Source organism: Pleuronectes platessa, chromosome 20 (assembly GCF_947347685.1).
Source record: "Pleuronectes platessa chromosome 20, fPlePla1.1, whole genome shotgun sequence".
In the NCBI taxonomy this organism is placed as follows: domain Eukaryota; kingdom Metazoa; phylum Chordata; class Actinopteri; order Pleuronectiformes; family Pleuronectidae; genus Pleuronectes; species Pleuronectes platessa.
In genome coordinates, this window is record NC_070645.1 from 16,779,826 (window position 1) to 16,807,684 (window position 27,859).

The following is a 27,859-nucleotide window of genomic DNA, read 5'->3' on the forward strand; positions in this document are numbered from 1 at the left end:
CCGCCGCGTCCTCCTCCTCCGCCACAACACACACACACAGCACGGGAGGGGGTGCGAGAGGGGAGGGGAGGAAGAGGGAGGGAGGTAAGAGAGGTGAGGAGGAGGAGGAGGGAGAAGAAGGAGAAAAATAAGAACAAGGTCCCGGTTGAGGAATTCTGGACATATACAACGTGAAAATGACGATGTCCGTCCCGGAGAGGAAATCAGGATCGGAGGGGAAGGAGGAGGAGAGCGAGGATGAGAGCGAGATCGTGGAGGAGAGCCCGTGCGGCCGCTGGCAGAAGCGCAAGGAGCAGGTCGGTGCTCTGTGTGTGTGTCTGTCTGTGTGTGTGTGTTGTGTGTGTGCACTGATCAGGGAATCCATCAATCCTGCCTCCTGCTCTGGAGGACATCCTCTCGTTACGCAATGTGTGATCCCGGTGTTGTGTTGCCTCCTGACCCCGGAGACCTGAGTGTGTGTTGATGAAGGTGAACGTCAGCAGGTTAATGGAGACACGAGTAAACGTTAAGGATCCAGTTTCCTGTTCCGCTTGTTGACGTTGACTGTAGCTCACTGTGTGTGTTTGTGTGTGTGACTCAATGTATAATTGACAATTAGAAGCCACTGAATTGGTAACGGATTAAACAACCAATCAGGTTATCAGAGTAACTTTTCAACTTAAAAGGCCCAAACAGATTAGTTTCTGTTGTTTTATTCTTATACCATCTGTAAATTGATTATTTAGCTTCATGTCTTGGAGAAAGGTTGAACAAATTATTACTTTAATGATTAAGGGAGGATGAAAATAGTTGTCTTAATCAATCGATCAGTAGTTTCAGCTGTAGATTCGTAAACTACAGCACAAAATAATCTGTACAGCATGTGACCCCTTCTTTGACCAATGAGACCAACCAAAGCTTAGTGACGTATAGAGCAACGTATAGAGCGACATGTGTTGATGTAACGTGACATAACAATGAAGCTCTATTGGGGCTACAGCCTGTGGAAAAGGAAACTGGTTCTTCTGGTTTGAACCCACTCCAAACCAGCCCCTGCACCAGGTTTACCTCGGTCAAACAAATGTGTGTGAGTGTGTGTGGGTGTGTTTGTGTCAGCATGAGTCCAACACCTTCCTCTTTCCCTGTTACGATGGTCAGCAGAAGTTGGACTGTTCAGACAACGCATGAGCGACTGGACAGAAAATAACCCAGTGGCCTCGTTGGCAACTTCCTCTCCCATAAATAATCCTGTTTGTTTGATGTCGGGCATCAAACATGGAAGCAGCAGCTCAGCGTCTGTGACATTCGCAGCTGGTTGATACGACGGGAACTCGCCTGATTTCCCTTCGCTTGTTTGCACAAACTCCCAAAACGTTGGGTTGTTATCAGGCAGAAGAAACACACACGCTGGAAAGCCTCAGTGTTGTGAGGGTGAGGGTGTCGCCTCCGCTAACGGCTCCAGATAAGACGGAGAGGAGTGAAGTTGAAGGTTATCTGTCGCGCACACACACACAAAGAAACACAAAGACACACACACACACACACATTGAGTATTCACTAACGTCACAACCACCTGACTGACCCCGCTGCACTTTCTCTACCATTGAGTATTCTTCAGGTTGGAAAGAAAACAAACAAACAGACAGACAGACAGACAGACAGACAGACACACACACAGACAGACACACACAGACAGACACACACACACACAGACAGACAGACAGACAGACAGACAGACAGAGTCACCAGCCCACCCTGGTGTGTTTCCACCCATTGATTATCTATCAGTTTGATTTCCGACATGTCACATGTCGACCCTCCCCCCCGTCCTGACCCCCTACCACCGACACACACACAGACACACACACACACACACACACACACACACACACACACACACACACACACACACACACACCACTGAGAGCATCACTCATTTAGGGCTGGCTGCTATGGTTAGAAAATCTATGTCAGAATATTAAATAGCAATTATTCTCTTATCTCAGTAAAAGTGGCAAAATACTACATTTCTGTTATTATTCTGAGAATTTAAATAGATCAAACCTCTTTAAACTTGGTTTTAAATCAGCCTGATTTCGACTCATGACTCTGTTCTAGTCAATCGTTATTTGATTTATTTCCCTTTTACCAAATCATCAGCATCTTTCACTTTGTATTTCCTCTGCGTCTTCTTCTCCTTTTATATCCACACGTGATTTGAATGTGCTGTATAATTAAATCTGACTTCAATCTGAACCAGGAAGCAGCAGATGTCTTGTTCTCTCACTGCATTTTTGTAGATTCACTTTATGTGGATTTATTCTTGATGCAGTTTGTTATGAGTAGTTATGATCATGACTTTAGGGGAATTGAAAGTCACTGAATAAAAACTGATTTTCTCTCACCAGTTAAAACGTAATCATAGTGAGATAATAAGAAGCATAATGCCTCTTTCACTTCATGCTCACCTTGAACTTAACTCACCTGGTGTTTGTGCACATTCAACCTTAAACCTTTTTTGTCTTTTTTTTATATAAATGATGGAAAACATTTGAGAGGCAAATGTGGAGGAAATACCTTCTGCACAAAGAACCTTGTTTCTTTTAATGCAAACTTTCCGATGTTGTCTCTCTGCTGTAAACTCAGTCATGAGGTGAAAGTTCACCATGTCTGTTATTGGGCTCGGCCATGAACGTAAACACAGGCCTCGAGCACATGGGAAACACATGTGGTCATTGCCTCGGATGTTTTCTCAGCGGTGGCACAGGCGGAGGAGGTTTCAGATTCTGAAGCTGGATGAATGCGCTGCCTTTTCAAAGTGGAGTTTGTCCCTCTCGACTCCACACACTGAGCATTGATCTTTTTCTTGGGGACTCCACAGGCTGGATTGGAAATAAAAAGCTGTGTGAACGGTAACGTGACAACTGTGGGTGAACGACTCTTGCAAGCTCTCTGGTTCCAGAGAAATTAACCAAACTGCAAAACTTGTTGCACAAAAAGCCTGCTGGTCAATTTGTTAAGATGAGTACATGGAAATCTGCACGTCAGCAGCAGCAGCATGATCTTACATGTCATCATGTTTTTCCCACTGTGACGCCAGTCGAGACATTTTGCAATTAGTGACTCACAAAATATTGCTGTTGTGGCACGAAAAGGGCAAAACAAAAAAAAATACATGATAAGAAATCTATCAAGACTTCATGTGGAGAAATAATTCACAAAATGTTTAGGGATCAGATGTTAGATGCTCTAAAGCTTGAGAGGTTTTCGAACACTGAGGCGAGATGTTTCAGAAACAGTCCTTTCCTTGGACTAAATTGCAAACAGGGACTGCTAATAGGTAATTTGGTCTATTTTTAAAGGGGCTCATTTCCCAAATTGTCAACAAATTTCAGCTAAACTGGAAATCAGTGCAGTAGTTTTCACATGTTCCTGTAAAAGGTATAACTGGGGCTCAAGTTGCAGCCCAGCGAGCTTACTGGACGTCCACAGCACCGGGTTTAGAAAGAGTTTCTAAAGAGTGATTATCTTACGGAGCAGGGGAGGCCAGGTTCGACCTGACCCGATTTATTACAGTCCAGCTTGGACAGAAAATTATCACCGGCCCCCCTGTGATCTCGTGCTCAATAATGCAGCAGGGTAAAACCTCCTGAAGCGAACCCACACCCATCCCGGGGTCTGTGGTGCACCGGAGCTGCTCGTTCAGTAATCGCTGCACCTTCTATTTCCAGGACCTGTCTCCATCTGCTCACAGGGAGATGAAAACGAGGCAGGGCTGCGTTCGCTCCTCAGGGTGTAAATTCACAGATGAACGTGTGGGGTTGAATGTGATGGGCAGATGCTGTTTTCTTCATATGTGTGGTAACCAATATCCTACGCATGTGCTGGTGTTCACACGCATTTGTCTGGACGCTGGCCCCCTCCCGACGACACGGCCCGATGATCCAGGGGTTTGCAGTGGAAACCAGAACAAATGGCTTCAATATTCAGCTTCATTCTGAATTCATTTGGAGCAATTTAGTGTAAATTTGAGCTCATTTCCTTCTGACTGACCCTTCGCCTTTGTATTTAAGTTTAACCAAGCTGCAGCGCTTGTCTGCAATTCAGTGCCATCGGCCACTAAAGCCCCTTTCCCAGCAGTAAAAGAACCCACTCCCGGGGTCAAATGACTCTGACAATTGGCATTGATCGAAACGTGACATGAGGCTGAGCGCGGTAATTTGGCAAGATGGTGAGGTGAGGGAGCGCCGCTGTTTGTGATGTGTTTGTGATGTCGAACATGACTCACCAGAGGGAAGAAACAGGAAGGTAAACTTCTCTACTGGCAATGGGAAAGGAATCAATTGCTTCTTTAAAGGAAACAGCGTCCCTGAGGTCTCAGAGAGCCAATCAGAAGTGAGCCTCAGAGTCCGAGAGAGGAAACAGTTTAACCACATTGCGATAACATGTTTTTAGTTCTTAAAACCACAAATATATCTTCTAATGTGTCCAAAATATATATATAAGAATAAAACACCAAGAAACTGTGACATATGAGGCGTTTGAATAGATCAAAGGCCATTGACACGCGCTAGGATAATTTTATGAGTAAAATCAAAGGCAGCGAAATGTTGTCACCTCACATTTGCTGTGATGCATGTGGATCAATGAACCTTCAGCAGTTTTTGGACGTTTTCCATCTCCGAGCTTGTAAATACGAGTCATTAAACCGAGCGAGTGAATCCTCGGCGGAGAGCGTTGCCCCTCGTAAGCCCAAGTCAAGTCGTGGCTTGAAGTGAGCGTCTCCCGTCCTGCGGGGGCTCTGCCTAATGACACACTCCTGGCTAATCCAGCAGCGCAGGCATGCTCGCTGCAGGGTCCCTGGTTTGACAGCTGCCCCGTGAGGAATGACACCCACTCAGATTTCCCTGGAGGGGAAACGAGGAGCTGCTGGCGCCATCTTTGACGCACCTGTTAAACGCTTGTTGCTCAGAGGTCAAGGGTTTACCTGGAATCACATCCACACCCTTTGATTCCTAGAACACAAGAGTAATGATTTGAGTTTGACGACGGTGACTTGTTTTTAGCTGTGCTGGTGGCCGGACTCCAGGGATGACAGATGCACTCAGAATGTGTGGACTCGAAATGATATTTGATTGTTTCCAGGCCACAGAACCAGACGTCTCTGAGAGGAACGTGTCAGTTCATCCGGTTTATTGTTGCATTAAGATTATTCCAGTTGAACGGGTTTCTGTGGTTGGGTACAGCGGGTCCTGGTTTTATGAATGGGGTGATGACAATTCATTTACTTTCTCGTGTGTGATGACATACTGTACTTTACAGCTCGGGTGGATTTGACTCAGCCTGCCTGACTGCACAAGACACAGCGTGCGATTTTCATTCCGTGCATCTTACAGCCGTGCACGTGAAGTTTCACTACCCTGCTTTTCAGGCAGCGGGGGGGGAAGTTTCAACGGAAACTGCAAATGAATGGCGTCGCGCGGTGTTGAGCGCAGGAAAAGCAGATTTTATGTGTTACAAAAAATACAAAAATGCCACAGCACCTGATAAACTGCTGCAGTAGGTGCGTAGGTGTATTTTACAAGGATTAGGCAAAGATTAGAGAAGCATTCCCCCCCCCCCCCCCCCCCCCCCCCCCCCCCCCCAGGTTGGAAACCACAGTGTTAAATTACTGTTTGTTATGGTTAATTGCTGCCAATGGAGAATGTTGTCCACCACCTACTTATTTGAAAGTATGTGCATGTTAAGTTATGTTTTTTATGATTCTGCAGGACTGACATTAAAACCTGAGTTTGGACAGTTCAAATAAAATCCACACCAACAGTCGGTCTTGGTAAACTGGGAATGAGTCTTAGTGTCAGATCCACTGTGACACATTACTAACTGGACCAGATGGAGTTCAGCCCATCGTGACACGTCCTCACCGGCCGTCCTGACCCTTTAAGACCTGCGTTTCTTTTGGCCTCAGAATATTTAAAAGTTGTGATGTGCTGTTCGGGGGGTGGGGGGGGGGGGGGGGGGGTCATGTGTTCTCTAGGGGGTCCTGTCGCCTGGTTGTGAAATGTGAGCCGCTCTGTCAGCGAGGCCCCTGGGGGTCAACAGATCCGGCGGGTAGTGCGGAACGGTGGCTGTCAGCGTTTTTCACTCCAGCTGTGTGAAATGGAGCCCCCCCCCCCCACAGATCCTCTGCCAGCCGCGGCCAGGGAAGCTGGCATGAAAAGGACTCCTCTAGGAATGGCTGACATGTCGGCAGGCTTTTCCCAGAGCTGCCAGAGTACATGTAGCTCACATCACATGACATCAATGTCCTGAGGAGCTACTCCAGCTGGACTGGGTTTTAAATGACTGTTTCAATTCAGACGTATTAGTAGAACAAACTTTGTTTTTGCCTCGTTCATGAGTAAAGAGGCCTGTGGCGTTACTCACACTGAAACTGGAGTCTTTACATTTGCATCTGGATTTTCTTTACTTCAATTCAAGCTGAAACTCTTTCCTTATTACCTTTGTCAAGGACTTTGTCTTTGCCCCCTGTCCGTATTTCTTTTGGCCAAAATTACTGAAAGAATTTAGATAACTTGGTGGCAGTAGGGAACGTGGGCCCCGAAAGAACTCAATTTGGCGCAGATCAGGACAAAGGAGCAGCTCCAGGAATATACTTTCTACTTTCTTTAACTCTTGGGCCTTGAAGGAAGTTTGCACTCTACTGCCGATATAGTCCGAGAGAAATAAACCCTCTGTAGAAATAATCCGGGTGTAGCTTCATCTTGTAGTGAGCAGCATTTCCGAAGAATTTCTGGAAACTGTGGAATCTGTAATTAGGTTTAGAGAAAAGCTCCAAATGAAGTGAGGGGCCATCTCGAAGTCTGTAGCTTACATGTTTCTACAAGGCCAAGGATGTCTTTCCTAAATAAACCCAGCTTTGTTAACCAGCTCCCTCTAATCTCACACCCAGTTGAGGTTTCTGAAGGGCAACAATAACCAGATTAGTAAAAAGATGAAGGACATCAGGATTAGTTCTGTCAAACCCGGAGCACAGAGCGTGTAGGACGAAGTCAGACAAGGTGCGGCAGGCACATTTACAAGAATGTCAAAAATGACATGTTAAGAGGAATCGTGATGGAAGCTCCTCCTTCAACCTTCCACCAAGTTTCAAAACATTTACATCAGCATGTTATTGTGCACGATTAACAGCAATGAAAACAAGACATCCGTGGAATAAGTTATAAAAGTACATTTCGACCTCTTGCTTTGGAACACGATGCATAAAAGTGGAGACGTTTTAAATTCAGAGCTTTGCAGATTAAGTCTTAAGTGACTTTGACACACACACACACAAACACACACACACGGTTTCAGTTTATAATAATAGTCTCAGGCACAGTTCATTTCCTGTCATGTGTGTCTTAATGGGAAGCCTGTTATAAATGTGTTCGTCTACCGAGTCCTGAGTGAAATCCCATAATATCCTTTTAGAAGAGCTGCTATCAGAGCGCAGAGGAGATAAAACCCTTAAAGACGCTCGGCTCGTTGTTGCTGTTGGATCTGTTTGTTTTCACCGCTCCCTCTGCTTTAAGGCAAAGGTCACACAGCTGCCCTGCGGCTCTACAGGACCCAACTTCAAAGAATGTGTGTAAATATGAGCGTTAACGAATGTTACACAAACCCAGCTGAGTCAGACGGAGCGACAAAAAGGTTGTGTAACACCTCTTTACACACAACTTCTCCCACAGATAGTAATTATAGTTGTGGAGCATTTTAATTGGAGTAAGTGGTTTCTGATGGTGAGAAACTCAAAAGATGATACAACATGAAACCAATAATGATTTATAACTTCATCTCCTCCATGTCAGCCGTTGGGACATTTTCTAGACCTTTGAAACCAGATATGGAATTCTGTGTGTCTATGTCAAATATGCACATTAAAAGGACTTTTGTGTCGTCTGGAGAAACAGAACACGCAGATTTAAATATTTGAATATTTCAGTTGGAGCTGGAAAGAGCTACACATTTATGTACCTCAAAACGTAGTTGGACATTAAGATAAATCATAAGTGATTGAATGTGGTGTGGGTTTTTGCAGCCGCCCTTTTCTTTGACTCTATGGTTTGATTTTTAAAATCTATATTTTGTTGTGTTTTGCCACATCCACTGTACTGATATCTCTATTTCTGTCTTTTGTTCTTTTTCTTTTTTGGACTTGTCGCCTCCTCCTTCATTATCAATAACTGTAGGATAACTGGAAGTGCTCCCCCCCCCCCCCCCCCCGCTTTCAACACCTGAAATCAAGATGTTGCCGTCACACTTCAGGTGAAACTAATATGTATAAATAAAAATATTCATATCAAATAAGAGCTAAATTATCAAGCTGCTCAGTCTAGTGTTGTAACCTCATGTCCATGCAAACTTTTCCCTCCTGCAGAAATCACATCTAACCTTTGAAACCCCCCCTAAGTCCCCTCTTTGGCATTTGCAACCCTAGTTTGCATGTCAGAATTTGAATGTGTCCGCGTTGTTTATGCCGCCCAGGACGCTGAAAGTAAAACAGGAGCCACAGTCAAATTAGAATTGGATCCGAGCGTCCCAGCAACCATCAATCTGGGAGATGGCTGCTGAATTAAACATGGAGCCATCCCCCCCCCCACACACACCCTGTGTTGGGCTCTGAGGTTCAGGCCTGGGCCGCTTTGAGGACACAGAGGTCAGGTCCTCTCTTCCTTTAAATGTAGTGTACAAATAGCAGATACTATATAATATCAATAGAGTCAAATAAAAGTATTTATTTAAAAGAAATGGATGGACACGTATAATAATAAAAAAAATGTTGGTCCAGTCTGATATTATTAATTGTGTTCGCTGTTTGCTATTTGAGGTTGAGGGTTAAAGCATGTTCCCCTTATGCTCTGTCAGGGAGCTTATGTTTTATCATGTTGAGTTTAAGAGTTGATTCATCTCATCTCAATGTCTGTCCCCACTTTCTGTCCCAGGTCTTGATAGAGTCTTTACAAAAGCAGAATGAGGGATTTAGACTTATTCGAATGGCCGAGAGGACGCTGTCAGCTGTAATCATACGTGAGGATAGAATAAGTCAAACATGAAGATCATTGAGGACAATTAAAGCTCTCGATGGTGTCTTCTAACTTCTTTATTGAATTTGGCTCATTTTGGCAAATCCATGTCATCGGGCAATCAAACATGTGTGTGAGCACATATTCCTGAAAAGGTCACTTTGTAATCCTGTCTACTGTTTACTCCACGATAGTTATGATGCCAGGGTTGTAAAACACTATCTCATGGGTCTTATAAATAGCTGTGTGGAGTTTTGGCTCCTGCAGCCTTTACTCCGGACGTCCTGGTTTCCAGCGTGAACTGGTGCAGCGCCTGTTCCAAACCTGCCTGTTTGTAAATGTGTTGTGTGTTCGGCCTGTGGCGATGCTGGTTGAAGTTATGGGATAGATTCATGCCTAGAACTAGAGTTATCACAACACGTTATTTAGCGCTTGTGATGGATTGTGCAGAAAACTCTGGACTGGTAGCGTTACATTACAGTAAGTGGAGGGATTAACCGAAAGACAGTGCATGTCTGCCAACAGGCTTTTTGTTTGAACAGCTCAGGTTGACTCTCACTTTCTCCGCTTAATCCCCCTGGAGGATAAACACGATGAACACCACTATCCTCTGTTCTAGTTCATATCTGCCTCTCTGTCCACATGGGGCCTTCTTAACAAACTCACATCCAGCCGCCTAACTAATTGTGGACTATAAACACACCAATCCGAGGGCTGTAAACGCATTCCCACTCTCCTTACACCAGTTGTTCCTCCTGCTTGTTGTTTTCCTACTTTCACCGTCAGTCGTGAGGTTGTGTTTGTCCCAGAATGCACAGGGACACGGCTCCTGTGTACTCAATCCAAGCTTGTACCTCTTCCTGGTTGACCGCAGTGGCCACTACCCTTTAGCCAAGCCTTTTGAGTCTTTACCCTGAGTCACCTCTTTGGCTGTACTGCAGTAGCCTCTGCGTGGGTTGCAGCAGGAGGGGGGTGCGGTCGCTGGAGCTCGCACAACATATTGCTCTTCCTCTCTGGGTTTGTAGTAGCAATGAAGCAAGCAGTGTGTGCGGATTTACAAGGAGTTGGGTAATCCAGTGGGCAGAAAGTGCCCTGCTTTATGGAGAACTTTAACACTCAGGCTCACTCCGCCAGACCTCGTAAAGCTCCACCAGGAACACACACCTTTTTTTTTAAAAACAAGTGGGAAAGGGGCCAGTTTCAGGTCGGAGAAAAACACACACACGTCTTTTTAAGAACACTGCTTCTATTCCAAGACTGTTTGGTGAGAAAAATGACCGGTTGCAAAACACTCCGTCCCTGTTTGGTAAAGCTTCTCTCTCTCGGTCTTAGATGTGTGAGCGAGAATGTGAGTGAAACCAAGTGATTATAATACAAATGGATCTTTGAGGCCGAGTCCCAAAGTCCAGGCCTCGGCGCTGAAACCCTGTGAACTTTAATTAACGCCATCGAGTGCCTCAACGCAGGAAGGTGCCAAATTCTCTAGGAGGATTGAATCAGCATTTTTTAAATTACAGGCAACTCCGTGGCCAGTTTAAGTACATGGCTCCAATAGGGTTCTTTCTCACTTTCTGAAAACATTAATCAATATGTTGTTTGACAAAAACAGATTAAGTCACACAAAGTATAAAGAAGGGCGCTTTCGGGATGATATTCTCTGTTGTACTTTTTCAACATGAAGAAATGTGGGAAAAATGAGCTGTAAACTATGACTGTTCTTTGATGAAATGCATTAATGATGGTTTTATTATCACATCTATCTCCATTTTGTTCTAAAGTTGCTCAATGTAAACACACATTTGATTTTATGGCCTCATACTTTGCTCTATGCTGTCGTCACTGCCGTTTCCGACTGTAACAGGCGGCTTTTTTTCCACAAATAATTGTCTAAAGTAAACCTTGTACGCAAATAAAGCTCATCACTAAACAGTGAACAGATAAAGTTAGTAGATTAAGTTAGCAAATATCGGGTGAACACTCAGTGGAGGGTTAAGGTTTAGTTATAAAGGATGGAGGAGACCAAATCCAGAGCCAAAAATGATAGTTGATTATTTTCTACCTCCACCAAAAAAATTCACTTAATGTTATTTGTTAGATGTTTATTATATATAAAGTTTATTTTATGGAATAAGTAGTAACTATAATATTTGCCTCTGAAATGTACTGTAGTGGAGTAAAAGTATAAAGATCCAGAACAAGGACTCGAGCCGAGTAAAGACAACTGGAAACGTTTTACCTGAGAGAAGCGATTGTGGAATTAATATGTCTTAGTGGTTTTCATTGAGAAGATTCTTGCCAAGCAGCTGTAACATCAGTTGGTATCTCTCAGGGAAAAGAGCTGTTGATGATTCACCCAGATTTTCTACAATTATGACTCAGCACAAGAACTGTGAATCGGCCTCTGCAAGGTTATGTAAGGACCTCGGCAAGAAGTAATTACTCTGCAATTTCATTTTTTTTCAGAAGCTGGGTTTCGTTGCTGCTGCAGAAAAGAATCCTGAGAGAAAACCCTAACGCGAGGCCGTGTCAGTTTCTCATCGATTCATTTCTGTGGTTTTACGCCATAAAAACTGGATTCCTTCAAACACACATGGTGATTGTGAGGAATCTGTTTTCCATCAGCAGCTTCTCTCTGGTTTTTAAAACAACGGATGAATTTTATAATTTAATTTACAGACTTACAGCATGCATCAGATATTGGTTTGAATCTATCGGGTTCCTGCAGGCGCTCCTCTCTGCAGGCGGCTCCTTCTGCTCTGGACCCCCGTTTGATCCGAGGTCCATTTTCCTTATTGGAGCCGACGCACACGGCGGGTCGGCCTCGTTAACCTCGTGCTCCTCGCGGTCGTGGAGCGGAGCGGCGTGGCCTCCCCACAGGAAATAAATAATTCCTCCCGTTATTTCAGGCACAAATTAAATTTTGCTAAAACAAATGATTGTTTTATCCCATGAAGCCGGCGGTGGGTTGAGGATTAGTGTGACATCAGGCGCAAATATTTGACGTAGTAGAAATAATTCTCAGTAGAGGGTAATTTGTTCTTTAAATATCTTAAAATATCAAATTATATTTGATGTTGATGTGACGTTAGGTTTGCGGTGATGCTTTGTTCTTGAAAAATATTGTTGAATATATTGAAAATAGTGACAATCAGTTTAAATGATTTCCACTATTGGCTCGTACATATCTATTGCTATTATTGAATATGTCGACCGATAAGTAACAAGAAGTCGCAGTTAAGATAGAAGCAGAAACTATATATTTTTACAGAGGAGTTTTAAAATATATATTTTTTGATTTTTGTTGTGTATTTGTTAGCTACCAACTGTGTTAAATCTACATGTATGTTACAAATATCTGGTAAAGAACTGAAATAGCTGATTAAAAGATTAATAATTACTCTGTAATCCTGTTGACAAACGCACAGGAAAATATGCCTCCTGCAGCAGCCCCCCACCCCACACACACACACCTAACGACCTTTGCATAACGTCCCCTTTCTACATTTCGTCCTTTTAAAAAATCAGCAAATCAAAAGAAAAACACAGATTAGATAAAAGACCACCATGCAGCCGGAGCTCGTGGATTGTTTGAGGAGAAAGCCGAGCTCAGCAGATCGTCTGGTGATAACGGAGCCAGTCGGGGATTTATCTGAGTTTTGACCCGTCTCAGTGGAGGAGAGCCACGTGGGTCAGAGCGGCGTGATGAGGCCTCTTCTCTCAGCTCTCCGACCTGTCAGCTAACGATGAGTTGTGTCTGCTGGTTCACCTTCTTATCAGATGGTAACTATACGACTCGTACGCGTCATGCCGGCTCACGACTGATACCGATCTCACTCGTGAATGAAAGAAAAACACAAGATAAACGCTTGTCATCCTTCTTATTGGATTTCTGTTGTGTACACATGCTTCTTGTCTCTGCGTTGTATGAATCCTTCTTTCTACCTTTACCCCCAAATGTTATAAATGTCAGTCAAGGTTTTTTTTATCTGTCCTCAGAGGTTGAGCAGAGATTTTGTAAACACACGCGTATGTACACATGCAGATAATAATGACCTTGTGATTTGAATGGTTGAGAGAAGAGGGTGTGGCTGTGTGAACAGTCACTGACTCCAGGTTTCAGAGCTTTGAACGTGTTTATGTTCACGGTTCACAGCAGATTGATTAACAGATTCAGCAAAGTGATTGTTTTATTAGTAATTTGATAGGAATTTAATATTTAAATAACATTGATTATTTTTATTTTTTTTTCAGGCCTATTCTGTTTTTAAATATGATGTTGGGGCCTTGGAACGTTTTTAATCTCTTTGTGTTTTATGTATTTAATAATTACAACGATTACAACCACTTCCAGGAAAGATACTGAATTGAGAAGCTCAAATCTTACAAACTCATCTTCATATTTTTTGTGTAATTTAGTACAATACAAAAAGAATAATTAAGCATATTCAGCATTTTAGCAAAATTTATATTTACGCTAAATATTCAATATTTCTGAAAATATACTACTGGAATATTTTATTAATTGTAATATAATATATTTGAATATTTATTCATATTATTGGAAAATATTATTATTGTTAAATTTGATTGAAACTACATATTTATTGTGTATTTTTAATTGTTATTTGTGCATAGCTGCGAATATCAAAAACAGTGGATCATAAAAAAATGACTTGGAAAACTCAACTTCTTGTGAACAGGAACGTGCATTTTTGCAAATATATGTATTAATGAATTTAGAATATATTGTTAAATAAAAAGTAATGGTTTACAAATCAAGGCTATATTCAACCTGAGGTCATAAAACTTTAACTTTTTTTTGTTTTTGCAATACAGTTTTTATTTTGGAACCAGCCCAAACATTTAATAACAATATCCAGCATAGTCTTTGCTCATAAATCACACGTCACTCACGACCTCTCCTTCTAGAGGAGGATGTGAATGATTTATCAAAATAGCTTAATATACATGACTTGACGCAATCAAGTGCATGATGGGAAACTGCCTTGTGGCCAGTCTGAAAACAATGTTTCATTTAAAGGAATTGGGTTTTAAAAGTCTTATGTAACTGCTGCTCTTTAACGCTCCCCATGCTCGTCACGTCCCGGTCAGGGCAGCCTCTTTCTTCTCTGATGCACTCGTGGTTTTATTCCGACTCTCTCCCGCCGGACTTATAAATCTACAGCTTTGTCTCAGTGACAATGGGAGCGAGGACAGCGCGGTTACAGCTACACACTGAAACACAGACTGACACAAACCCACAGACAAAGCATCTCCCAGAAAAAGCATGGAGGCCTCACAATGCTCCTCATGTTCCAGAAATATTGATATCGTGCAAAGCTTTTAAATTAAAAACATGTCTGATACTTTCACAACACAACAGGCCATTCATTAACTCTCCTCTGCTTCAGAGCTTCATGAAACAAGTGAAAGAGCTTCGCTGGTCCTTCGCCGTGTTGTGACTACGTCCTGTTGCTGTTGCTTTTGCAGCCGCTCTCTCTCCGCTCTGCATCGATCCGCTCTGCTGAACCCGCCTCGCTCGGCCCGCATTCCTCTTCGCGGGGAGCTTTAACTGCTCCATGACAAAATGAACAAGTGAGACATGATGAGGGCTGATGTGTGTCTGCTCGCCAGCCAGCGTGACCCCTTGCACGTCCTTTGGAAGAGTCATGCTGTGGAGAGTCAGGGACCCTGGCAGCGCTTTGATTTAGATAATGTGGGACACGGAGGGCGTCGATCTGAGAAACGCTGCAGACGAGTTAACATTCATTTCGTCTGCCGATGAAAGAATCTCTCGCACAGATATAATCTGTCGTCTGAAAGAGGCCTAGACGTTTCCTGTCACCTGCTCACGGCCGGTGCCATCGAGTTATGCCTCCACGCTGAGGGGACGCACACACATTATCCGAGACGCTGACCTTATTGTGTCCATGTGACATCCTGAGGTGGGGGGGCGGACAGTGCAGCAGCTCGTGGGGCTGGTGAAGGTCAGCAGACGGTCAGTGGCTCGGGGCCCGTACACCAGGAACAAGGAGAGTGGGAGCCGGGGAATCTCGTCTTGTCTGGTTTGAACTCTGATGGGATTCGGTGACGCTTCTCTGTGAAAGTTAACAGGGTTGGAATGAATACATGTAATTATGATTCTCAATATTTAGCTGTAACTAAGGATGAGTTTGATTGAAAGGCAGCTTATCCCTTAACTCTCCTTGTAATGTTTTCATGCTAATTTATCCGGCTTTTGAATGTGGTTGATGTCCCATCCACTAACATGGAGGAGGTGGGGTTTATGACCGATAGTGCAGCTCGCCACTTCGGCTTCACTTGTGGGGATCTGTCCTTTCGTCCATCTTTATTAAGAGCAGCTGTCAAATCAGATTTGTTACGATTTCAGACGATCACTTGTACACCTCCTCCAAACTGTAATCTCCATGCTTACAGAGATGTATTAGAATGTCCATGGAGATTTCTACGATGTAAATCTGCAGCCTTCCAAACAGATGCAGTAAACACACCAATACACAGTAAATCTGTCACTGCAGAACATACAGTCTGTAGCGAGGAGGCGGTTTCTTTCTCCTCTCGAACATCCTCACTGCAGAGACTTGATTTTCCTCCTTTTACACTCGAGTCCATCTCTTTGATCCTGCTCCTCTTTGATGCCGGTGAAATCTCTGAGAGACGCGGCGGGACAATGTGGACGAGGAAGAAGCCTGCGCTCATTTACATACATTACAGTCCCACCGCGTTACAGGCGCCTAACTTGGGTGGAGCCTTGTTTCCGTACCAGATCTATTTATTAAATATTCATGCTGTGCTGCGTATTCCGCTCATCGTTAGGGTATGAGGTGTAGGACGAGGCCCCGACACATGTAGGAGACAAAGCTCTTTGTTACTGTACAGCTGGGACCCACACACAGTCTCAGACAAAGACACGCTTTCATTTAAGATGCCCCGGCAGCTAGAGTCCCACAGAAAGAGCCCCCCCCCCCCCCCCTGTATGTTCTCCCTCCGGCTCACTCATCGGACCCTATAGCTGATTGACAGATAATTCTCCAGCCTTGGGGCAAAAGTAAAAAGCAACCCCGCCCTGAATCTCTCTGCATTCAAACTGTCACTGCAGACGCTCCAGCTATAGCTCCTGGAATCATCGTGCTGAGGAGGAGGAGAAGATTTTAGCTTTTCGCCTGCATGGATCGATACCAGGAGCCAGTTCAGCTCTGCAGAGAGCAAGGTGTGTCTATTAGCACAAAATAAACTGAAATCTGATGACTGGACAAAAAAGTCTTACACAATACAACCCAGAGCTGCACAAACTGCATCCTCCTCATAAAGAACTACTTTCGCTCTAAAAAACTAAAACTGAACATTCTAATATAATTCGAATTTGATTACCTTCAGGACTTTTGCATTAAACTGCTGAGCAGGAGATTTATACCTCGGATGGAACCGGCAACTGAGTTTATGAAAACTCTAAAAGTAGTTTTCATAAATAAATATATCACAAAGCTTCTCTGATTAAAATGCAAATGAGTAAAATACACATATTGGTTCTGCCCTCATACATATATACATGAGTGCTGCGAGTGCACTTATAAACAATAAGGTTGCACATTGAAGAGCCTGCCAAACAGATACTGTATATTTTGGTCTAATTTCTAAGTTTTTGAATCTCTCTGGGTATTTATTCGTTTATTTTATATTTTGTATATTCCACACTTCCACTTTTCATGGCCAGATTTAGTCCCTTGTTATCTGCAAGTGCTCTTGAGCCCCAGAAAGAAAAGCAACCAGCAGCGTTAGCTAAGACTGTAAACAATCTATTAGTAATTAATATCCAGTTCTATCCATGGTGCTGTATCGTCATCAGATTACCTCTGAGTTGTATTTCTCCCCCACTCGCTGAACATGAGGGAAATCTCAGACCACAAGCACCAGGCTGTGAGTGAGGAGCGTACAGGAATAAACTGTGGGCTGAGGTAACAAGAGGCTGGTGTCGGATCCAGTTTAACCCGGCTCAGATGCGGACTCGACAAACATCAGGACAGAAGTTGGTCTTGTTTTGACATGAACACACGATCCATAAAACCCTGCCCACACCCTAGAACCCACCTCCTCTCCAAGGGCCAATCAGGGAGCAGCATCCAGGGCGCTGTTTACGAGTCTCACGCTACCATGACCGAGCAGCAGACCCCTGGGAAGGAGAGACGCAGGGACAGGGGACGCAGTGTCTCTCAGCCTGGAGGGGGAATAAACAGCAGCCGAGCGCCGAGCCATGTGGGGGACTGACATGAGTCCGTCCTGACAGCCATCAGAGCAAAGGAATTCCTTCTGCTGTTGTTCTGTAATACCAGTAATCAGATTATCATCTTTGGTGGAGTGGGAGAGTGGAGGGATTATATGTCGTGTCTCCTCTGCTGCCCACCTCATCTGTAGAGTAAACCCTGCAGGGAGGGTTAGTGGAGGCTGAGCCCAAAACAAACCACCAAACATTCGGTGGAGCTTTTCTCTCCCCGGCTGACTTCATGAAGACATCTGCGGTGTCTGAAAAGTCAGATTGTAAAATTCTATCAGCCCTTTGTGGTCGCTGGGATTTTTATCCTCTCATAAACAACCGTCCTCCTGTTTGTGCTGTTTGATGCAGAAAGACGTTTTCTTACTCACAGAGGGTAAAGATGAAGACGTCACAGAGCCTGGAACAAGTGGAGCTCTGTGGAACATATCAATGGTTAGCATTTAACAGTAATAAGCAGTCATTGAGACGGAGTGAGGAGCCCAGATAATAGTTGTTCAGACGCTTCCCCCGTCATCGAGCTGCAGAGACACAGCTGACGTTTTCAACCCACAGACGATGATGATGATAATAGAGTAGAATAGTGTCAGGTGCTTGTTTTCTAAATGTGTGTTTTTGAAGTGATTTCATTAAATGTCCATGAGGGGCGACTGCTTCCCTAAAAGTGAAGCCAAATCCTCTGGATCGCCCCCTAGTGGCCAGCTGCATTATAGGTCATTTACCCCGCCTCCAATTCTCATGAATAAAAAAGCAATAGTTGGTCTATCCACAAAACATTACTTTTACTAACTACTGCTCTATCACTTTGGGAAGCTGCAGTTATCGGAACTCATATTTGTTAAATGCTTATTAGCGAAAGAAGGTTGGACCCACTTCAGTCTCTTTACAGACTTCACCACCTCTTCCAAGTTCAGGTCGATTCAGCTGAAGCAGCAATATCCTGTGATGATGGGTCCTGAGCGCTTTGTTGCATAAGACGCTGCCTCATGCAGGGACGGAGCCCCGGGCGGTCTGCGTCTGCCAGAGAACAGACCCAGCCACTGCCTCTTCTCCCATCCCTTCTTTTTTATGTTTTTGCAGTTCTTGAAGCGCCTGTGCCGCCACCTCCTCCATCTTGTGTCTCATCGCTCTAAATCCCTCATCCCCAATCCCCTCACTGCTCCCTCTCCTTCTCCCACTAATCCATCTCTTCCCTCCCGCCACAAGCTGCTGCTCATCCCCCTCCCCGCCCGCCCCCCCGCCCCTCATCGCTAGCTCATTCAAATCTCATGCTGTACATGGCTGGCAGCACTGAACACATCACCTGAGTGGAGTGAATTATCCTCCACACTGATTAGATCAACCTGAATTCGATGTGGTTGAAACACTCTACCTTACAGACCGCCCCCCCCTGCACCGACAGGCCCAGAGTTACCAGTGTCAGATCGGCGTGAATGGATTATACGGAGCTTTTAACAGATATTATCGTCACAGCTGGGGGGGGGAGAGAATCTCCAATCATTTCAGAACTGCCTTTTTATTGTGGAGTATTTTAGCGAGTGGCCGCTGATGCTCTGCTGCTTCACACCATCTTCTACTATGTGTTGTTTTGGGTCACCAGCGAGAACCCCCTCATGCTTTTGTATGCATTCTCATTGGTGAGTCACTGGTCTATTATTGACCTGCGATGGCAGTGCTGGCGTCGTGTCAGTTTTTTCTTCATATTAAATTTCTTATAGTAAAAAGGCTTGAATGACTGTGCATGTAAAAGGCGTCAGTTGAAGTTGAAATACTGCTTCATGTCTGCAGGATGTGTAAACAGGTGACTCAGGTTTATCTTTAAGGAAAATGTGGATTTGCAATTTGAGATTTTGCAGCTGCTCTGTTTGCATTGCACTAAGTCCGATATCTGCTCCTTTCTGCCCCCTGCAGGTCAGCCAAGGAAATGTCCCCGGGGTGGAGAGTGCGTCCCTGGCCATGGACACAGAGGAGGGTGTGGAGGTGGTGTGGAACGAGGTGCTCTTCTCCGACAAGAAGGTCTTCAAAGCACAGGAGGTAGCATGGCTCTTTTTACCTAAAGTCAACACACAATGTATTTACTTGAATTTGTTGCCTTTATTATTGTTTTACATTATGTATATGACATGTGTTTTCCATTATGATAAAGGTCAGGTAGTTGTTAGATACTAAGTCCAGTCGACTTTGTTTGGAGGCTCCAGCTGCAGCCATTTCCATGTGTTGGCTCTGGCAGTGAAAGTAATTTTAAAGAGATATTCAAACTAAAAGCCCAAAAGCTTATCCAGGATTTTGTGCTTGTATAAAATAATAATGGAGAAATTAACTTCTATCACAAACATCAACTCTTTATCGGTCCCTTGCCAATATCGACCAAATTAAAATAACAGTAATAAAAAAGAGGAAATTAAAGGACAAAAATTGCCTAGAGCTTGTGTTTATTCTCGTTGCATTATCTTCTGATTTAAATATTTAATTTGGGGTTCCAGGCCCCCTTTTCAGAACCCCTGATCACTGACCTGTTGAAGGAGCCTGTTGGGTCACTGAGGTTAAATGAAGACGTGTGAATAACTGAGAGGTTTGTTTTCCAGGAGACGATCAAGGAGATGTTTGAGAACCTGATGCAGGTCGAACACCCGAACATCGTCAAGTTCCACAGGTACTGGCTGGACATGCAGGAGAGCCAGGCTCGGGTGAGAGGTCTACACACACACGCACACACACACACACACACAGACACACACACACGCACACATTCACACTACACACTGATCCTTGTTCTCCTCCTCCACAGGTTATATTCATCACAGAATACATGTCGTCAGGCAGCCTTAAGCAGTTCCTGAAGAAAACTAAGAAGAACCACAAGACCATGAATGTGAAGGTCAGTGTTCTCCCTCTGGTCACACACTGTGTCGGTCCATCACTCTCCGTATTTCCATCAGGATTAGAGGTTATGTAACTGGACGTCAGGGTGGCTCAGTCTGGCCCGACACTTATGGATTTCTGCAACGTTGTGGGTTTGAAAACCAAAAACCTATTTTGATATTCATCCAGCAAGTCGTTTTATCTCTTTGGTCGGTGCACATTTTTTCATTTAATAATTCAAAGCCCAGAATCTTTTTGTTAAAAGTGCTTTACATAGCCTGGAGTGTAGCCTTATGTCCATTAAACCCTAAGAACCAAGGATCAATAATGTACTGTAATGTATTAGAGTCAATGATATAAATGTTTTAGCAGGTTCTTGTTGCTTTATTTTAGGCCTGGAAGAGATGGTGCACTCAGATTCTCTCAGCTCTCAGGTACTGACTCACTTTATTCTCCAGGATTCTAACATGAAACGTGTCTGTTATCTAACCTGAACATCAACTCGATGTTTTGTCATTTCCTGTCAGTTATCTCCACTCCTGTGAACCACCAATAATCCATGGCAACCTGACGTGTGACACCATCTTCATCCAGCACAACGGCCTCATCAAGATCGGCTCAGGTCTGCTCCCAGCAGGGCTCTTCATGTTACTGCAGCGAGCTGTTATCTCAGACTGTGGCTCTCTGGATTCACCTCTTTAATCTTTTCACATTTACAAAACACACCAAATATCTCAATAATGCTTAATTTCTCTCCACAGTGTGGCACCGGCTATTTGTTAATGGTAAGAAACTGATCTATTTTGTTGTGGATACGTGTGCGTGTGTTTTCATTGGTGTCATATTTATATCTCACATTACCGTATCTAATCTAATCCATCTATGTCATCTGTGTTTTGTGGAACCAGTGTTTCCAGATGCCAGTCTTCACGGTAAAGAGAGGCAACATCGTGACGAGCAGAGGAATCTGCATTTTTTCGCTCCGGAATACGGAGGCAAGTGTAACAGAGTCGGTTTGTGTGAAGGTTTTAGCTTTGGAGTTTCGCCATTTAACTTTTTCCTGTGAAAGGAAAGAGGATTTTCTTTTTTTCCCGGAATTGTTTAACGACTTGAACAGCAAAACTGAAATAATTTGGAATTAAAACCACATTCAGTAGCTGTGTGAACTGTTTGACTGGTCATTAGATTTTGGGAGATAGTGAATCACTGGGAACACAGTTCAAATGGCCACTTAACATTTAGAATAACCCACACTATTCATCTGGAGATATTTAATGGATGGTTTGCGGAGATGTAGAACTTGTTTTGCTCTTTGAAGGAATTTGGCCACGTGGGTTTTTTTGACTTCTAACTGTGAAATGCGGTGACACAACTCGAAGAGCAAGGCCCAGCTGTACGCTTGAATTCAGCCAAGCTGCACCAGACTTCACCAGATCTCAGAGATAGTAGTGTCTTTGTTTTTCTATGATTCTCACCATCCCTGTCTTCCCTGCTTCTCCGTCTCCCCTTCCAGCCGGCGAAGATGATTACGCCATGGACATTTTCTCCTTTGGCATCTGCGCTCTCGAGGTGAGAGAAACACATCGATGCTGTCAGATTCGCTCCTGTGTGTCTGTCCAAGTGTGCGATTGTGTCAACACCGATTATTATTTTTGAACCTCTAGATGGCAGTACTGGAGATCCAGGCCAACGGGGATACAGCTGTGTCCAAGGAGGCCATCCTCAATGCAGGTCAATCTCTGGAAGACCCTCTCATGAGAGTGAGTGTCCGAAATACCTCACGTCCTAAATAGACACCAGTCCAGCCGAGGACAACATGCAGATTAAAACACACAACTCAGTTAACACGCGCCCACACACACCACCTTGCTTCCTGGTTTATACTCAAACCTCACGCAGGAGAACTGTGTCAGTTTCCGGTGAAACCTGCGTCAGTGACGCTCAATGATCTGGCTCATGTTGTTGCATGGCGCTCGTGTAATGTGTTGGACTGGTTCTGTTGTGTGCTCCCTGCAGGAGTTCACACAGTCTTGTTTGCGTCACGAAAGAAAGCTCCGTCCCACGGCTCACGACCTTCTGTTCCACCGAGTCTTGTTCGAGGTCCACTCCCTCAAACTGCTCGCCGCCCACTGCCTCATCAATAACCAGTGTGAGTTTCTCACCTCCACAGGACCAGCTCGGAAATCCCTTTGTTCCTTCTTCTCATGCAAACACAAACAGATCTAGACCTAATAGTGACACACATTACATGACATGAAATTACATTAGGTTTGTCTGTCAAAGTCAGAGAAGTCACATTGATGTTTTATTCACCTCTGTTTACAGTTAAAGGTCTCAAATGTACATTGTATTGTAATTTTTAACATTTTGGGTCTAATCACATTGTGGACTAACTATGGCAGTTGTGCATGTGTCACTTTAATTCATTATATCAATATAATTATCCTTAAACCTGTGTTGCTTCCACAGACTTGCTCCCTGAGAACTGTGTGGAGGAGAAAACCAAGTCCTTCGACCCCAGTGCTGTCATGGCAGAGATTAAACACGAGGACAGACCGGGAGTTCAGCTCAAGTAAAATCAAATATCCATCTCATATCTTTTGCTTCCTGTGATTATCTCATGACAAATCACGACACAGCCCTCACTGTGCTCCTTTCTGGGTTCTTCCTTTTTTAATAGATATTCACACGTGTCTCCTTTGGAGCTTGATAAGTTTCTGGAGGATGTGAAGTGAGTGAAACCACAGCATATGACTGGATTTGGATCTTTCACCCCACGACAGCAGCAGGATTTAACATTTCTTCCTCTCCTCTCTTCAGGAATGGGATTTACCCGCTGATGAACTTTGCCTCGTCCCGGCCTCATCCCGTCCCTCGAGCCCTGTCCTTGTCTCACGAGCAGGTCGAGACAGTGAAGACGCCGACTCCTGAACCTCAGGAGACAGAATCTAGAAAGGTCAACAACACAATCGTGATAGATGCACAGTCATGCAGACACACAACACACACGTCAAACAAGTTCTGTTCGACTTTCTGCAACTTTTACTTTTCCACATGGAAAACCCCTCTAATTATCATTGAAGCCAAACTATGTCTTACAGGACCTGCATGTCTTTATTATTATTATCAATCATATGCCTGTTTATTATCAACCCAAACATAGGTTAGACATTTTTGCTGTGTCTCCATTTCACTGTTATTCTTTAGTCTGTGACCTTTTTTCCTCTGTTGATGTTGCAGGTTGTTCAGATGCACTGTAATTTGGAGTCAAATGAAGAAGGGACCAAAACTCATGTGAGTCACGTAGTGTTACAGCTTTTTAATGATTAATAAGCACATTGATATTTTTCTTATTATCGTTGTTGCAGCAGCTTTGTTTGGTGCGATACTTTTTCTGGTTATAATAACCACAAATCCAGCCTGATTTAATTTGACCTTGTGATGTTTCCTCAGCTCTCGTTGTTTCTGAAGATGGATGATAAACTTCACAGGCAGCTCAGCTGTGACATCCTTCCAAGTGAGTTGATTTTCATTGTACCTATAAGCATTGTGTTACTCTATACTTGTGTTATTATAAAATATAATGTAAAGATCTAAACCAACAAAAAGTCTGTCCGTGTCTAAGTACCGCCTGACTTTTCCAGCCTTTAATTTGTGTTCAGCTCCAATCCCACTGGTTCCTACTGAAGATTTAAATCTCTTGGAACTAGGTCATGAATATTCCAATTGTAAAAACGTTCTAGTATTTTTAATAATGCAGTATGTTGTGTATTTTTATGCAAAACAAATTTGAATTTCTTGAGGCATTATGTTGTTATGTGTAGGTTCTGGTCTTTAAACGGGAATTGCTGATAATCCAGGGAATATACACTCCACTTGAGTCCACCCAGTTCATACCTCCACCAACGGTCCCCTGAAAATGTATCAAGATCCATGAATTATTCTCTGTGAAATCAAAAAGAAATGTTGAAAATGCCCACCCCCTGATTCAGATCTGCACCAAACACATGTAATGGTCTTTACTTGACACATGCTGCATCCTTTCACCCAGTTTCATGGTAATCCGTCCAGTAGTTGTTGCATAATCCGGACTAAGAGGCAGACAGACACTTAAACATCAGCAGCTTTATCCCTTAAATATCCAGAGTTTCTTAACACACTGTAGGGCCATTTGTGTTGCAGATTTTTGTAACTGAGGTATTTTATGTGTGACTTTCAGCTGACACCTCCAAAGACCTTGCCAGTGAACTTGTTCACCATGCCTTCATTACTGAGGTAAATATAAAAGCTTATTTACTTCTTGTTTCCTTCCTTTGTCTCTTAAATGAATCTTTGCATTTCATATCTAGTCTTGGAAATTGACTCAGCTGTGTTGTTTGTTGTGCGTAGGAGGACAGTGAGAAGGTGGCGGGGTTCCTGGAGGACGCCATCAGCCGACACCGGGTCCGAGCGCTCGCCTCTGGCAGCACACAGTGAGGAGAGGGTCACAACGATGTCGGGCCCGGACTTAAGGGGCCCACAGTGTTGACCATAAGGATAAAGACAGGGAGAGGGCAGGATCACACAGAGGGGAGCCGACCCATTTGGGGATAAAACGGGGACAAATGCAGAAGGACGCTGGGTCTTGACAGTCAGTAATCCATCCCAGAGAGAAGGAGGAGACACGGGCACTGAGAGAGGAACTGAAGGCACCTCTGGTTGGACGACTAGAGGCATCATGGCCGTGTTCAGCAATCCCACAATGCAGTGGCAGATCGACAAACTCCCTGCCTAAAAGGGCTATCACGCCTTAATATATTTTACAACTAAGGTTTTTCCATAATGTCACTAATCAGAACGGATATGTTTCACTTTGAATGCAGCAGCCGCCTTTGCAGGAACGTTTTATCGCTCATAAGCATCAGTTTGCACTCCAACGTCCACGTTGATTGGTGACGACTTACACTGAAATGTAAACAAAGTCATTTACTAAGGCCTCTCTCTCCCTCCTCAGCCAGAACATTCATTTTATTACCTTTTGGGGGAATTTAATATTCCATAAAACCTGTACTGTTCATCCTTATTTATTTCACTTTAACTGTGAACGATAGCATCTAACATGTTTTTCTTTTTTATTATTATCTGCAAAATTAACACACCTTACTGCGCTCTCGGGTTAAAGGCTCTTTCTCCCGGAGGTAAACACACCGCGCCTACATGTAGTGATGAGATGATGCCTCTCTTTTAGCCTGTAGTGCTCTTAAGGGTTTTCCCTGTAAAAGTGTTCTGAACGCCAAAGACTTGCAAAGTGCCTGATAAGGCAATGTACTTTGGAGAAAGATTTCCTAATGAAGAAATCACACCCAACTTGAATTTTTTTTAAATTTAAACTTAGTCAGGCTGACCATTTTAAAACTGGAAATATTTGAGACTCCTATCCACAAAGTCCACAAAGTCAGCCTGTGAGAATAGGAGCATGAACTCGACACCCCCGACAATGGGAGCTCCATTAAGAGCTGCAGCCGCTGTACATTGGACAAATGGATCAGATGATAATTCTCTCTGTTCCAGTCAATATTGGTTTTGGAAGAGCTACAGCTTATGTAAAAAGAAAAATTGGAATACATCACGAGAAGCCTGAGATTTAGAGTCATAGTCCTATATGAATGGGAGAAAAGGTTTTGGTGATTTGACCTTAAGACTTATCAATACAAATGCTATATTGTTAATAAATGTTACTGCTATACTTATTTTGTTGTATCCCCCCAAAACTGGCTGAAAATACTTTCTAACAATGAATTTGATTTGTAAACAGGTCTGGAGGAGTTTGAAGAGAAAAATCCACCCAAGTGTTCTGAAACCTTATGGTGCAAGTAGAGAATATTCAAGGTTAAAGTGTGTTGGTGAGGTGTCTGGCCATCTGGCAAAAGATTACACATTGGTCTAATTATAATAACCATGATAATATCTTAATTTATGCAGCAATTCTCCAAATAATGTTACAAAGTGCTGCATATACAAAAATAAGAACATACAGACAACATGATAACAAATGAAAACACTCAAAAACAGATAAAAACACTAAAGAATTTTAAAAGTGACCCAAAAAAATAATGAAAAATACAATTTAGTAAAATTAAGAAATGCGATACAATAAAAGTACTTTTTAAGCTTTGTATTAAAGTTACTGACTCAGCCTGCAGTATTTCCTCGGGCAGGTTGTTCCAGAGCCTCTAAACGAACATAACTGCCCCATAGGGATGAGATCTAGGGAGTTGCATCATTTTCATACTCATCAAGCTGCTTATTGACCCCTCGTGACTCAACTCACCATATCACGGTTTTCCACATCTATGGTTTGTGCTCAGCTGAACTCTCAAATGTGCATTAATCTGAGTAATGAAGGATTGATGCACTGCAGCCATGATACCATAACATACCTCTCCAAGTAACAGTCAGCTGAGGCAGAGTCTGTCTTGTGTTCTGTTCCTCACATGTCACAAATCAAGTTACTGCTGCTATTGAAACACTCAGCTGAACTCAAGCCCCAACAATGAAACCTCTTTCAACATCACTGGGATCTGTTCCTTCTCCCATTTTGATACAACATCAAAATTAACTGGATTCAGCATTTTCATACATGCAAGTGGGACTTGAGTTAATTGCTACTCTGCATCATGAAGTGCATCTGCATCTTTTCTCTTTCTCCACTCATTCATTCAGTTTTTTCCGCTTGAATGGTTTATCTGTTTATATTTGTATCTCAAATATCTTTTATGATGGATAAGCATTCAGCATTTCCATTGGCTTCTCAAACATCATTTCTGACTGAATGTTCTGTGTGAGGCCTATTTCCAAGAACAAAATGTGCTTCTGTTTGAGACAATGTCAGAGTGAACCTTGGAATTGATTTCACCGCAGCCCACGCAAAACACAAAAATAGGAAACATCTTCGGCTCTGCGAGATTTGCTCGTATAAAAGCTCAATATTTGCACCATAAAATAACTTTTGGGTGGATTTTTTCTCTACAAAAAACAGTGAAATGTCTTAAGAGTTTTCAGGAGAATGCTCTCATCCGTCAGACTCACTTAGTTCTGCTTCATTTGTTTCCTGGGTGTGTAAAGTGGCAGTTTCATAACAGTTGCGCTGCTGTACAGTCGTTGCTTACAGTGCTTACTTACTATAACTCTGTGTCGAGCCTTTTTATCAGCGTGTCCTTGAAGACAGAGGCCCTGAATTCAACCAGACATTCACTTGCTAGAGGCCGTGGTGTACATATTTGTTTGTGGCTATTAAAGGGGGCTTTACTTTGGATAGAAATTCAAAGCAAAGCCATTGCTCTCATTTGATCTTGTAAGCTGCATGTCTTAATAGCCTGCGAACATTCAAAACTTAGCATTTTGCCTTTTTCTCAGTCACAGTTCGGTCCCACCGGGGACGCGACCAAGGAAATGAATGTTTAGACTGTGCAAACATGACAAAAAAAATCCATATCAGTCTTACATTATGTCTGATTTACTTTTGTTTCCTGTGACTCTGTTGAATGAAATTTGCCTTTGGATGTGTTCCACTTAAACCTTTGTTAAATATTGTTGGTACTGCAATCAATTAAATGACAATAAACTATATGTAAAATGTTGGTGTTGTCTTAAATTATTATGATATTTGTATTCACAGTATTTT

At 43.3% G+C, this 27,859-nt stretch overlaps 1 protein-coding gene across 1 annotated transcript; it reads left to right on the top strand.

The window, feature by feature from the left end:
* Window positions 1-27,815, top strand: LOC128426064 (nuclear receptor-binding protein 2). Its single transcript, XM_053412927.1, has 18 exons — window positions 1-296; window positions 19,246-19,368; window positions 19,920-20,021; window positions 20,123-20,212; window positions 20,590-20,630; window positions 20,724-20,818; window positions 20,958-20,981; window positions 21,105-21,191; window positions 21,710-21,765; window positions 21,861-21,956; window positions 22,213-22,345; window positions 22,666-22,768; window positions 22,877-22,927; window positions 23,017-23,152; window positions 23,437-23,490; window positions 23,650-23,713; window positions 24,416-24,471; window positions 24,586-27,815. Exons 1-18 carry the CDS (start codon window positions 177-179, stop codon window positions 24,670-24,672), a joined length of 1,518 nt encoding a protein of 505 aa, XP_053268902.1. The 5' UTR covers window positions 1-176; the 3' UTR covers window positions 24,673-27,815.
* The last annotated feature ends 44 nt before the right edge of the window (window positions 27,816-27,859 follow it).